The sequence below is a fragment of the Ammospiza nelsoni genome, chromosome 1, assembly GCF_027579445.1.
Source record: "Ammospiza nelsoni isolate bAmmNel1 chromosome 1, bAmmNel1.pri, whole genome shotgun sequence".
NCBI lineage: Eukaryota > Metazoa > Chordata > Aves > Passeriformes > Passerellidae > Ammospiza > Ammospiza nelsoni.
The window spans coordinates 22,029,967-22,044,222 of record NC_080633.1 but is presented as its reverse complement, the minus strand read 5'-3'; the positions used below and the strand labels follow the sequence as shown (position 1 = coordinate 22,044,222).

Sequence of the window (14,256 nt, the reverse complement as noted above, 5' to 3'; positions counted from 1 at the left end):
TAAGCCACGTTAGATGGTGGCTAAAAACTAAAGGCAATTCATCAAATGCAAAATCTATTTAAAAGCATTACATCACAGATTATGATTCTATGCAATGAGGCTGTCACTAGCCCAAGCTCTAACTGCTCAAAGAGAAAGACAAAACTCCTCTGCACTTCTCACAGTACACCACCGTGGTGGCAATAGCACCTCTGAAACACCAGGTCTTGGCTTGCTGCTCTCTGTTCAGGACAGGAACCATTTGCTTCATTTCACACACTAAGGCAGAACTACCAACTCACTTTAACAACAAGTGACATGCAAATTAAAATTAAATTAGAAAGCACGCACAAATTAAAACAGAACCAGGCTCTCACTTTTGAAGGTTGTTGAATTTTAATTTCCTGGGAGTCAGATGCAGAATCTGATTTGGTGCCTCCAGAATTTGGTTTCTCCTTTTTTCTCTTCTGCTTCTTTTTCTTCTTCTTCGCTCCCAAATCCCCTCCAGGACTTCTGCCAGAGATGCAAAGAATGTGCAATAAGAAAAATCAATACCACTGAGCCTTAAATTTTAAAAAAAGTTAAATATGGAAAAGCCAGCATTTTGATATGAAAAATCTAGCAGCTCTTTGAATGTAAAGAAAAAGCAGCGGAAAACAGCAAGGAAGGGGGGAACTGAGAGCACTGACGAAAAACTTCCTGCAAGTGCTGTCTAATTTGTTTTATACTCTGACACTAGCACAACCAGGCATTTTGACATATTCATGTCAAACTGTGACACTATATAGAAACCAGTGCTCTTCTCCAGACTTTTACCCAGCATAAAAACAAAATGACCAAATTCAACAGCTCAGAGGAACACAAGAAAGTATGTGAACAGAGGAAAGTAACCTCCTTGGAAACTTAGTAACTATTAGTGCCCCAACACTTTTTCTCCTTCATGCTCAACCACAAGACACATCTGAATTTGAGAAGAATCCAGATGAAACATTCTGTTTTCCAGAAATTTCGTTCCTAACTTAAGCTGCAATGAAAGTCTTGCTGGAATCCCAGTAAGAGACAACATAAAGCTAACCAAATATTTGTGCTTTAAAACAATAAGCACAATGAGGTCAACTTTAATTTAAAAGCCCCATCAACAAAGTAAAAATTGCGCTTGAGGATTCTGATATATTTTGACTATTGATAACTTAAATTATTCTTAAAGGGGATTTTTATTAAAAAAAAATCAAGATATAGAATCAAGATTAGATCAGAATTTGCAAAGTGTGGGATGTGTTAGCAACTCTCAGACAAAATGAAAATACGGAGGCAATGAGTCAACACTAAACTGTCTTCAAGAGGCTAATCTCTCAGCAAAGCCATATGCACATAATGGAACTGAAGACAGATATCAGAGTTTGGGGGGCTTGGGTGTTTTTCACTGGAAAAGAAAAAAAGTCAACGCAACAAACAATTGTTTCTTTTAATCCTGGAGGGGGAAAAGACCCCATGTATCATACTGACAAACAACAAGAAAGAAAACTCAGAAGAACATAACTGAAGTTATTACGATCAACATATTTGCAAGGGATATATTATTTGCTGTAACATGTTCACTTTCAAGATTATGATGACAAGTCTTAGCATCTATACCTTGCCTGAGCTGGTATTGTCAAGTAAACACCCTCCCTCCAGTTGGGAGGCCCAAAGCCTGCAATTAAGCAAACAATGCAACTTAGCCAAGACTGATTTTTGTGAGATCCTTACTGTACTTTAGAATAGTCTGTAGTGAAAGATCAATCTCAAGAAGTTCATAACATTCAAGGTTACACTGGGTTATGCTCCCAGAATGAAAGTGTTGTAAATGCCGCAGCCTCTAGAACAGGACCAAGCTGCTACTCAATGGACAACAGCAGAGCACACCAAACACACTGGAGAGGTAAGAGAATTTGAAGCATTTACTAGAAGGCTGCAGAAACAAAAGATGGACTTGTGTAAGTGATGCAGGGAGACAATCTTTGGCTGCAGAATAAGCATACTGCCAGATCACCTACATGAATCCACAATGAATCACGATTTCATTGAATCACAGCACTCAGGCTGGAAAACTCCTTTAAGATCATTGAGCCCAGCATTAACCCAAGTCCACCACTAAACCATATCTATCCCTCAGTGCCACATCTACACGTTTTCAATACTCCCAAGGATGGTGACTCAGCCACTTCCCTGGGGAACCTTTAGTTACCAATACTCAACAATCCCTTTGGTGAAGAGATTTTTCAGCACATTCAATCTAAATCTCCCCTGATCCAAGTTAAGGCCATTTTCTTTTGCCCTGTCATTTGTTACCTGGGAGAAGAGGCCGACCCTCACTTGGCTAAAACCTTCTTTCAGGGAGTGGAAGAATAGTAAGATCCCCCCTGAACCTCCTTTGCTTCGGGTTAAACAACACCACTTCCCTCAGCCACTCCTCACAGGAGTTATTCTTCAGCATCTTCACCAGCTTTGCTGCCCTTCTCTGGATATGCTCCAGCTCTAGTTTTGAGGCCAGGGAATGGCTCAAAGCAGATTCAAGGTGTGGCTTCACCAGTCCAAGTACAAGGGTATGGTCCTGGTCCTGCTGGCCACACTGTCTGACACAAGCCAGGGTGCCATTGCCTTCCTTGGCCACCTGGGCAGCACAGTGTCATTTAAAATAATAAAATGCAAATCTATCTGGAGGCCTGTATATGGAGCTGACATTTTGTACAGAATTTAAACACAGAACAGACCCAAAAGACTGGCAAGTGGTTATAAATACAAAACAGCAAAAGCTCACACATGTGTACAAGGCCTAGGACTTCACCACCTCTATCTGGAAAAACTGAGATAAAAAATACCAGGGGAAGTGATTTCACCTTTGCTGAGATTCATTTAAGGAAGGATTTCTTTTACTTTCTGCAACTGTCCACAAACTTGTCTTTCCCTGTAACACCTCACATATAGCAAACACATGATGTCTCTGTATCTCTGAGCTGGCTCCCAAGGGTTTCTGTGCTGAACACCAGGCTATTTGGAGTTTCAGCAAACTCTGCTCTTAACAGACACCCTGAGCAGGCACCGAGCCCCAAACTGCAGCAGTGCAGCTCACTTGTCTTCTTGTCTTTCAGGATGATCCAGTGTCACATACACCACAGGGGAATTCTGCTCACTAGGATTACCTGAGGGTCAATGTTTTATTTAGTTTGGTGAAATAATGAACAATTGAGCTAAAAAAAAGCTTGGCAGCTATGGAGAAAAATCAGCTTTGCCAAGCTTTACTAATGTTATCCCCAGTCAAACCGTACTTTTACCAGGACAATCGTAGTTTGTACTTTGACCAATTCAAGATCTTTTTCATTTAGAAATGTATAGTCTTCAGCAGGGAAAGAAGGAAGACAGAAGTAAACTGCTGTAAAATATATGTGGCATTTAAAACTACACTACTAGTTTTTAATTTTTTTTTTTAATCTTCCAAAATCCCAGTCCTTGGTTTATGACCTTCAGGTTTAAATCTTTCACACTGTCTGTTTCAAAATAAATACTGGTATCTTTGTCTGACAGGTTATCCAGGGATCATTCTGAGCAGTTATTTATGCAGTCTCCCGCTTGGGTCAGTTTATTTTTTACTGTTACAGTCCACACAAGGTAAAAAGAGGATTTAAATAGAGTTCTACTCATCCTACTATTTAGACACGCCTGCAACCCAGATATTTGGCAGCAGGCAGCACACAGAAACTTCTACTCAGTAAACAGGTTTGTCCAACACAAGTTATAACCAGAGATACCAAGCAAATCAGGGCAGAAGCAGAACAAAAACACCTCAGGATTTGTTGTCCTTCTCATGCTCTGCCTTGAAAAGAACAGAAAGGCTCTAAAACTGGGAGTGAGAATGGCTGGGAAGGGAGGAACTTGGTTGTTCAACTTGTAGCAATTATGCTGAACTTGACAGCACAAAGGATATGCAAAGGTAACAACACTGAAACCAAGGGCTCCTATTAAAAGCTTTCCTCTGACATTCTTGTGTGCTAAGATCTGAATTTTCCTCTTTCTGGTCAGATACATCTATATGATGACACGCTGAATTATATCTCACACTTAGAAGCTGGGAGGAAAAAAGTTTCCCATTTTTATGAAAGTTGACCTTTAAGCATGAAATCTCTTTTTCCAAACTACCCTGCACCTGTAAAATGACACAACTCCGAGCTCAGGTCCTATGTGGGAAGCAGAAAAACAATACAGAGCTCAGGGTGCTGCCATGACAAGTTGGCAGGTCAGGAAACCTGACCTTTTCACACATCAGATCAACACATCTGCCCCAGTGCAGCCTGCCACACAGACCACAACAGATTATACAAAGAAAACCATTCAGGGTTAGACTGCTGGAAGTATTGACTTTGTCAGTCTAGTGGAGACAAACTTATACCAGAAGAACTTTAATGACAGGAGGGCAAGTCTGTACACTGAGGTTCAGCTATATGTAAGCACAGGCACAGTCTAAGATATTTTTAACTGCACCCACAATGACAATTTTGTCAGTCTGATGAATAAGAAAAAGGTGAGGCCAGCACAAAAGTGACATGCAAATCAAAATTCAGTTGAGCCAGGAAAAGGGTCAAAAGACCTTATTCTCCCCCAGAATGATTTAACCTTGCCCCAGAAACAGGCTGTGGATAGGACTCAGAGATAGTGACTTAGGCCTACAGATTGATGATTTTGTCTGCAAGTCACAAATGCAAGCCCATGATCCCACCCACATACCTTTCCACTTATGTACACACATCTGGTGTTTTGCATAGATGTGGGAAAAAATACTTTTGCTTCTCCCTGCATGTGGTGGTGTTTTGGTTGGATTGGGTTTTTCTAAACTGAAAAATGGGAATACTTAGTGCATTTGGGAAGAAGTGTGGCAAGGGTGGAGGAACTTACTTTATGAGGCTCAGAGCAAATCCATAGAAAAGCCAAGACAGAAAAATCCAGAGGAGCATGACAATTATTCTGTTCAGGTGGTCAAACTGTTTTGGTTCCCTTGGTTTGAGATTATCTTTATCACTGACTAATTGTCACCATTATTTTAATTTCCTTTTTGAACACTAGATTCTGCTTTAGCAGAAACAGACTTTTGTAATGTCAACATCTGTTTTATGTTACACAGAATGGTAATTTTAAGTTAGCAATTTCTCAAATATAAAACCAAACATGTACTTCAGATGTTTATTTTTAAACTGCAAAGGCCTGTGTGGGGTTCTTGCCTTCACAGTAGTTCTCTCTCTGTGAGTTAAGTGAAGCTGCAAAGCTGCATTTCTGAAGATGTTACACAGATCTTTTTGATCACAAAAATCAGGTCGCATGTATATGGCTAAGACTTCAAAAATTTTAATGCAGTATTATTTATACTAGGGCTGTCATTGGTTCTTAAAGAAAATGGAGGCCTAGAGCAAAGAGCTTTCTCATTGCTGTGAAAAACCACCACTCCAAAGACAGTATAGAAAGGTCTTGACCAGAAGGGTCTATGCCCTTCAAATTCCACTTGCTAACAAACTGTCCTTACAAAGAATCTCTCTGCATGAAGATTTCATTTGTATACATTTCAATACTTGAGAATGCAAGGTTTTTAGCATGAAAACCTAGCAGCAATACTTGAAACCCTAACCCAAGAGTATTTCTCAGATCTGCATGTTTCCTCTGCCTCACCCTTCAAGTCTGTGATCTGTACTCCGAGCTGTAAAACCCACCTGCTAAAACCAAGCATGCTTCCACAACCCTAAAAATATTTGCTTCTTTTTTAAATCTAGAAGTAGTATTCATTATAAAGTTGGCCTTTTAAAGCAATAATTATAGGGGTATACTACTAAAACATTCAAAGCAAATAATTTGTGAGGACTGGGGGAGTTGTTTAAAGGTCATACCTTTTTCTCATGTGTTTACTAAATGTTTTGTGCCCAAGGCCTTTCTGGCAGTGAGCATAAGGAGCTATTTAGAATGTGAAAGACCTTATAAGGCTGGACTTAGCAGGGTGGATCCAGGTGCAACATTTTTTTCTACATATACAATAACAAAGATATTTTGTAAATCACATTTATTACAACACAGAACAAATACAGCATAATGCGTCTAGCAGGAGCAAACTACAGAACAGGAAAACAGCAATGAGTCACACAACATACATAATCCTGCCTCTAAAAAACAGGAGCAGAATCAGAGGACAAAGACATTTTCACAGTTGAGAGCTACAAAATGGTTATTTTCTGCTGCACTCATTCAGTGCTCAAGCACAAAAACCCCTGCAAATTTAAAACAAAACAAAACAGAAAAGTCATATGGATCTAAAAATCATGTTTTCCTGTGGGCAAGATTCTAAGGACTTATTTTCAAATGTCAAGAAACATCTTGAAAATAACTTAACTTACATGGCAATCCAGTAGAGGCTGACACACAATATTCTGCCTCTTTCTAAAAAAGTGCAGGTTAAAATAGAATGAGATTAAATACTGATGAGCACTAATGGAGACCACACAGAATGCAGCAAGTCAGTTGACACAGTCATAGTCTCAAGTAGTTGGACTGCTCATAAATTGCTTGAGTATATAAAACCTAATCTAAAAACTTGAAGCAAACTTGAAAGTTACCTCAAGAATTAATAGATAATGACAGGGAGAAAACAGGGAATAATTAATTAGGCTCCTATTACTATAGGTTAATCTCTCCGATCAAGAGTAGATCTTGCATGCTCCACTGTGGGATTTTTCCTTTCATCTGCTGGAGTTCATTTGAGTATTTCAGCCTCCAGACAAAGAGCAGCAAACAAGATTTTTCAAAGATTACAGGAAAATCAAGTAATCCAAGAGTCAATATGAGACTTCATGCAGCAGATACTAATACTTAAGAGGCTTTTTCTACTGGAATGATCTACCACTAAGTTAACTAAACTTACTAAAAAACATTCATTAAAATACATCTGGGATATTCAACAGAGACAAGTTTTGGGTAGAAGACGATACAGGCTACAGCGGGTGTCCCTTAGAGAGCAGTGAGACACGTGTTGGAGTAGAGCAGCAAGCTGTGACTCAGAGCACACCGAAGTGCAATTCTTTGTTCCCCGGTCGCTCCTTACACACCGCACTCGCTGTCACAGCAGCCCCAGCACAGCCACACACAGAGCTACGCTGCAGAGGGACGCTACAGCCCGGGCATGCACACAGACAGACAGACAAACAGACAGACAGGAGAGGAAACTGAAGTAGGAACGCAATCAAAATGAATTCTGAACAGGCATCACCTGAATCAAACCTGAATCTGGCTATCATTACATGAATCACTACCTGAATCATTACCTGGCTATTAAACAATCCCAACTAGGATGCCAGGTCGGTTCCTGTGAAGAACAATAAATAACAACTCTCTGCTCTTAGGACTTTAGTTTCACGTATTTGGGAATCACCAACTGTGACATACTTACTGAAGCAAATGTAATAAAAGCCTCCAAATAACAAAACACTATTTTGTCACTTTTAATATCCCAGATTTATATTACTGTAATTATTTCTAACACGATTATTTTAGTGTGTGTCATTAACTCAATGACAGAGCAGCAAGCATCAAAGTTTTCCCCCTTCTGCCTTCTAGACAAGTCAGCCTTCCCAAGTCCCTTAGATTTCTCCTGCCACATTTAAGATTGTTGTCAACCAAATCCTACAAGCAGAAGACACAAACAGAGTACATCCTCAAACATCAGTAACCTACAGAAAGCTCTCAAGCAGATCAATCACAAATTCACGAGGAAGATATTTGTGTAGCACTGTATAGATTAACCCAGTTCTATTTTAGGTTACTCCAGCCACTCCTGGCTGCGACAACAAAGCGCCTTCTCTGCAATCACGTTTTCAACCCCTCAAAAAAGAGAAAAAATAAATTAAATAAAGCCGACTTTGGAAACATATTCCTCCCACTCCCCTGCCCCAAAAGCCTTCAGAGCAAGCTAGAACCTTGACACCTCGTGCCTGAACGCAGTGATACCGCAGCCAGCCCAGCAGCGGTCGGGTGGCAGGGCCCGCAGCGAGGCTGGTGCCTCTCCCATCAGCTCCCCAGGCAACCGAAACACCGCCTGATCCTCAGCGTGGGAAGATCTGAGACGCGAGATTAGCGAAGAAGGAACTACAACCAGACAACAGCGTCTGCCCCGGCGACTGCCCTGCCAAAACACGCGCTCTGCTCTCCACAGCGTGCGGATCTGGAGGTAACATCTCTGGAGGACAATGGGTGAGGAGGAGTGTCCGCAGGACAGGCTGGCACGGGCGCTGCGCGGAGCGCAGCGCGGCCGCAGCGAGCGGGCGGCGGCTGTGGGCGCGGAGGGGCGCGGGACGGCCCGCGGGAGCCGCTCAGCCGGAACCACCGGGAGACACGGCGGCATGTCCCCGCTGCAGGGGACTTCCTGACGGACAGAAACACGCAGAAACGCCCCCAAGCCCTAAAAGCGCCAACAACAAGGCAGGATTTACCTTCGCTTATACGGCGCGATTTCAAGGCCGGTGTCCGGCGGGTAAGTGCCAGCCCCGCCGCCCCCTCACCTCGGGCCGGGCCGGGCCCAGGCTCCCGCCTCTCCCTTTGCGGGCAGAAGGGTGCGGGGCTCCGGGCCGGGCGGCAGGGCCGTTCCACGCCCGCATGCTGCGGCGGGAGGCGGCCCGGGCTGGGGCCGCTCGGCGGCCCGGCGCAGGCGCCGCGGATGAGCCGGGCCGGGCCAGGCCGGGCCGCGCAGGCCGCCCGCCAGCGGGCAGGAGCGCCCAGCACACCCGCGCCAACGAGGGACCGCGCCGGGCATCAGGGGAGCCCGGCCCGGGCACCTCCAGCCCGGCCTCTGCCGCGGCGGGGGACACGGAGCTGCCTCCCCGAGCCACGCGCACTCCCCAAGCGCTCCCCTACCCCTTGGCGTGCTCGGTCTCCTCCTCATTGTCGCCGTCTATGCCGCAGGTGTCCTGGTCATCCAGCTCCAGGCTCTGCTGGCTGGCCGCGGACTCGCTGTCCTCCGCCATCACGGGGGAAGGAGGGAGGGAAGGGGCGGGGGAGCCTGTGAAAGAACCGGGGCGCACGGGCAGACGCGGTCCGGAGCAGCTCCCTCTAGCTGCGGTCCTTCCCCGCGCCAAAGCCGGGGAACGAGGAGGCGGCGGCCGCCGGGACTGCCCGGCAGCTCCCGCCACCCCGCGGGGACCGGGGCGGGGCCGGGCGGGGAGCGCTCCGTGCCCTGCCCTGCCCTGCCCTGCCTTGCCCAGCCGGGCCCTGCCGATCCCGGTACACTCGGACCGTACGCTCCCGGGCCCAGCCCCGCACTGGCCCCCTCATGCCGGCATCCGCGCTGCTTCGCCGGCCCTCTGCGGCCTGGGGATCCCGTCCGTGGCGCTGCCCCAGAGCCGCGGGAGAGCCGAGCGCAGCCCCGGCGGGTCCGGCCCCGGAGCCCCTGGGGCTGGGCCTGCAGCGCCGGGCCTCGGCAGCGCGTCCTGCCGGCTTCCCGCGTTTCCTCCTCACGCCATAAGCACTCGGACGCCCGAGTTATTTTCATAGGTCTCCTTAGAGCTTTAGTAGTGACTTTTGGTGTGCTGCTAGAGGTAGACAAAATACCCAGCTGCTTGTGGCAACAAATTGGAAGAAAGGAAGAGAGAAAAGCAAATAAATTACTTCAGATCTAGCTGTGCCTTGCTGCTCCCACTAATGTCAGCCACCAAAGAATAGAGCAGTGTCTAGGGGACCCACCACACCACCATCAATCTCAGCTTTCTGGCTCTTTCCCCATTCTGCCTTCCAGGTTCTGTCTCTCCCCAGTTCTCCATAAGAGAGGCAGTCAAGGTCAGCTACACAAAATTAACCTGTGTCTACAGTTCAGAGATGCTTTGAGCCACCTCAGATGCATGTATGAGCATAGGTCCAGATGCACAAATGGACTTTGTCATTGCTGTTTAACTTTTTCCTAACTGACTCCCAAAGGAAACTCCAGGACTCAAAATGAAGCTCTATGAACAAAATTTGCTGCTGGTGGAGGCTGCTGAGGCCACCAGGGCAATTCCAGCACTATGGCTGGTGGGCACTCACAGCACTTGCTCTTTTCCCAAAGCCTTTTGTATTTCTACAAGCTCCATTCTAGAAAACCTGGAATTGAATGGTAATGATTTATCCCAGGAAAACAAATAAAGAGCAACTTGTGTTAAGTATTTGAACTGTCGCGATTTCCATGGGCATATCAAGCTTTCTGAATGAGATCTAGAATTTCTGAGTACTTGGTTTGGCAGTGCTGCCAAACACCACATAAGAATAGGGTGCATCAGTTGTAATTTCTCCTTATCTTTGCACCCATGAAAGCAGTGTAATGTGAGGAAGCTATTGCTTCTGCCCTATTTAAGGTTTGATCTGGATTACTTTTTTCCCTTTTTGATTTGAAGTGACATCATATTTTGCTCTGTTGTGTCTTGCAGGTGACATGTCAAGTAAAAGATCTTGCTGCCCTAACAGAAGAAGGCTAAATGTCCTTCCATCTGAGCACTAGCCTGGGGCCACCCTTTGTCCCACTGCACTTTGGTCCTTTACAACTTGTGAGTTGCCACAAGAATTTGTGATTCAAATGCATGAAATGGAATCTGTAATTTACACTTGGCCAAGTATGACCTCCCAGTGTCAAGCCCATTGCTATAGTTTAGAGGGAAATGTTTCTATCATATCACTCCACTTTGAAATGATCTTTAGGAGTAAACCTTCATTCAGTTGTAATGTGTAGGAGAGAAAGGAAATCTCAAAAAAAAAGGTACAGTACCCAATAGTTTTCAATAACGAAAAGCAACTGTAAAGTTTTCCTGTAGCCTGGAGAGAAGTTAATCCAGTGATTATGAATTATTTTTTCCCCTCATAATAATGTGAAAGAGGAAGTGAAGAACAGTAGGTCAATGACTAAAGAGCTGTATTGAATCACTGAGTTGGAGAAGCTGTAAATTTCACTGTCTTCTTTATCGCAATTTTCCTCACTTCATTGAGACAAATGGAGTAGAAGAGGCCTAGATCCTGACTGTTCTTGCATTTCATATTGTCACTTAAAGAGGCAGTATGAATTTTTCCCAGCAAGCTGCCCTGTTAGGCATTCTCCTGGAAGGGGGACTGTAGCTGCACAGTGGCTGCTATTCTGTACTTTGTAGCATGTGTGAAGTGCAGAGTAACCTTAAGCACAGTGCAGTTGATATCCTGAGATTATTATCCAGGTTTGACCATTGCAAGGTCAAAGCACAGCACTGGATTGTGCTTTGCATTTCATGAAAATGTAACTTTTGCTTTTACCACATGTAGAGAAGTTCACCAAAAGTGAGAGTTAAACACCTGTCCTGCACTGTGGATTTCTGAGGTAGCTTTGCATTTCTGAAATTATGAGACATATTCCCAGAGCATTTAAATTCACTCTGCAGACACTGCTCGGCAGTTACACTACTTGATAGATGCTGGCTATCACATGTGTAGTTGTCTTCTGAAAATAGAGCAGCAAGGTGAAAAAATGTATCTTTGAATTTCCTGACCCCAGATGCTCAGCCACAGAGAGTTACTGGAGGATGAAACATCAGGACAGGCAGCAGCAAACGTGGCGCCTGCAGTGCCCAAAAAGGCTCCCTGTGGGCATCTGTACTTCCAACATCTCTGCTGTTCATGTGGGTATATGCAGGAACCCCCAAAATGCTGCATGCCAGTACTGCAGACACAACCCACAGATGCACACCAGCCTAAGCAGACCATCAAAAACCATCAGAAATGTTTAAACTTAAACAGGTAAAGAGCTTGTGTTTGTAAAGTGCAAACTTACTGGTTTTAATTGATTAAAAAGACCTCTTCCTAGATGTACAAGGAAGATAAAAGCAAAAGCCTTTTATTTTATGAAGATTGAAAAGAAGAAAGCACAGTCATTTTGCACAAAAGCTGAAAAATTATTCACAAAGGAAAATAGGCTTCCTTTGCAGGAGATACACTTCACTTAATACTAAATGGCATATCATGAAACCAATTAAAATATTTGCAGCACATCATGAAGTATTCATCAGTTGGGTATTTTCATGGGTCTCCTTAGAGCTTTAGTAGTGACTTTTGGTGTGCTGCTAGATGCAGACAAAATACCCAGCTATGACAACAAATTGGAAGTAACTAAGAGAGAAAAGCAAACCTTCAGATCTAGCTGTGCCTTGCTGCTCCCACTAATGCCAGCCACCAAAGAACAGAGCAGTGTCTAGGGGACCCACCATCAATCTCAGCTTTCTGGCTCTTTCCCCATTCTGCCTTCCAGGTTCTGTCTCTCCCCAGTTCTCCATAAGAGAGGCAGTCAAGGTTCTGTCATAGCTACACAAAATTAACCTGTGTCTACAGTTCAGAGATGTTTTGAGCCAGCTCAGATGCATGTGTGAGCATAGGTCCAGATACACAAATGCATTTTGTCATTGCTGTGTTTAACTTTTCCCAAGCTGACTCCCAGAGGAAACTGCAGGACTCAAAAGGAAACCCTACAAGCATTCAAATACTTTGGGCATCTTTGTGGCCCACATCAGCTCACAAGAACCCCAGGACACTGAGGGAGGAGCCATCTCTGCTTGGCAGTAAGAAATACTGGGAAATGGGAAGCCTTAATTCCCAGTGCAGGGACTGATGAACCATCAGGTGAGACTCTGCAGTACATGGGCAGGGTTGTACCATGCTTTTCCTTGCTTTTCTGTGACTGAATAAAGCCAGCCAGGCATAGATATTGTTTCTCTCAGGCAGCCAGGCATAACCCAGACTTGTTTACCTGCCTAGCAACACATTAACTACATCCCAGTGAGCTGGTGATATATAATCCAGCATTCAGGCTATTGGCATCACCTGATTAGTCTATGTGTTTTGATTATTAAACACTGCAGAAGAAAAGTATCTAAAATTTTCTTGCAGTCATAGGACTACTCCTACCTTTACACACCACCTTGAAATATTCATGGCATTTATAATTTTAAATGGATTTGGATTGCAAGTAACAACTTGGTGTAAACATTTTAATCTTGTAAATTGGAAGCAAAATGGGTCCAATTTGAAAATTAGCTATTATTTTAGTGTTTCCCCTATTTTTCTAATTAACATTAAAAAAAGTTATTGAGTAAACAAATATATTTAGACTTTGGTTCATTCAAGTGTCTACTACTACTACCTCACATTGTTTTTCTAATTGGCTGCACTTTATGGTGAAAACTTAAATACTATCTTCTTCAATTCTGAATGAGAGGCAAGTGTAAAAGAATAAGATTGAAAATAAACAGAAAAAATGCACCAAAACACTCTGCATAGTTGTTACAGTTAACAACAGCAGAAGTAGAAATGGTTAGGGAAGGAAATGAGCTTGTGATCCCACATGTTGCACACCTGTATCCATGTGAGATCACAGCTCTGATCTTTATGGTTTGTCTCACCCACTGCAGCTCTTTCCAGCCCCCCTGCATACCCTGCTTGGGGAACTTGCCTGTTGTCACAGCCTGCTTGCTGATGGCCTGTATTGCCTGCAGTGCTCAGAGTGGGGACAAGCATTCTCAAAGCATCCCATTCTTTCTGCTGCACTCTCCTTCAGCTTTTTAAAATTCCATTTTCAAATGCAGCTCATACTTTATCTCTTCTATTTTACAGCTTACCTTTGCACAGAACTTCTCCATGCTGGTGTCTGCATTGGCAAGGGCTGTGGGCTGTGCAGCACTGAAGAGGGTTAGGCATTCACATGCATAGTGAAAACAAATCAGAGCATTAAAAAAGTGTATTATAAATACAAACTTTTTACTTAAAGATATGAGTGATAAGGATAGAAAGACTGTTATTGCTAGTAGAAATTTCACTTCTCCAAACCATCTGTTTTTGATGATTGTTGGAAGCAGGATATAAGACTTACATCAAACACAGGTTCAAACTGGTTCCAGCACTGCTCAGTTCCTCAGACCCTAGGGTCTCTAGCTCCAAAAAGTAAAAAAACCCTAATAATAAGAGCGACAATTAAATAATTATTACAAATATTATTTTGCCTTTTTATGTCTATTTTTATTCTGAGACCCTTCTCAAACTATGTATATGAATGAGAATTAGTGGTGACAGATTTTTTGATAGAGACAGTGATGACACAGGTACTGCAGGAGCCCTGACTGATACTCAGGAATTACTTCTGCCCATCCAATCTCCAAATCAATCCAATTTACTCCCATCAGCTCTGCAATCAGTTCTCCCACTAGCCTTTTACACTTCTCCCTATCAATGTGCCTG

General features: G+C 43.9%; 1 protein-coding gene across 3 annotated transcripts in view; it reads right to left on the bottom strand.

Annotated features, from left to right (window-relative positions):
- Positions 1 to 9,032, bottom strand: part of NMT2 (N-myristoyltransferase 2) — a 31,397-nt gene extending 22,365 nt beyond the window's left edge. Inside the window, exons 1-2 of one of the 3 annotated variants that reach the window (XM_059484475.1) lie at positions 8,899 to 9,032; positions 357 to 492 (exon numbers count right to left, since the gene is read on the bottom strand). In XM_059484475.1, coding sequence (XP_059340458.1) covers positions 357 to 492; positions 8,899 to 9,008 — 246 coding nt within the window. In that variant the 5' untranslated portion in view covers positions 9,009 to 9,032. Of the gene's footprint in view, positions 1 to 356; positions 493 to 8,477; positions 8,649 to 8,898 lie in introns of those variants that run through there. The other 2 variants (XM_059484483.1, XM_059484491.1) reach the window with 2 other exon arrangements.
- Between the last annotated feature and the right edge of the window lie 5,224 nt (positions 9,033 to 14,256).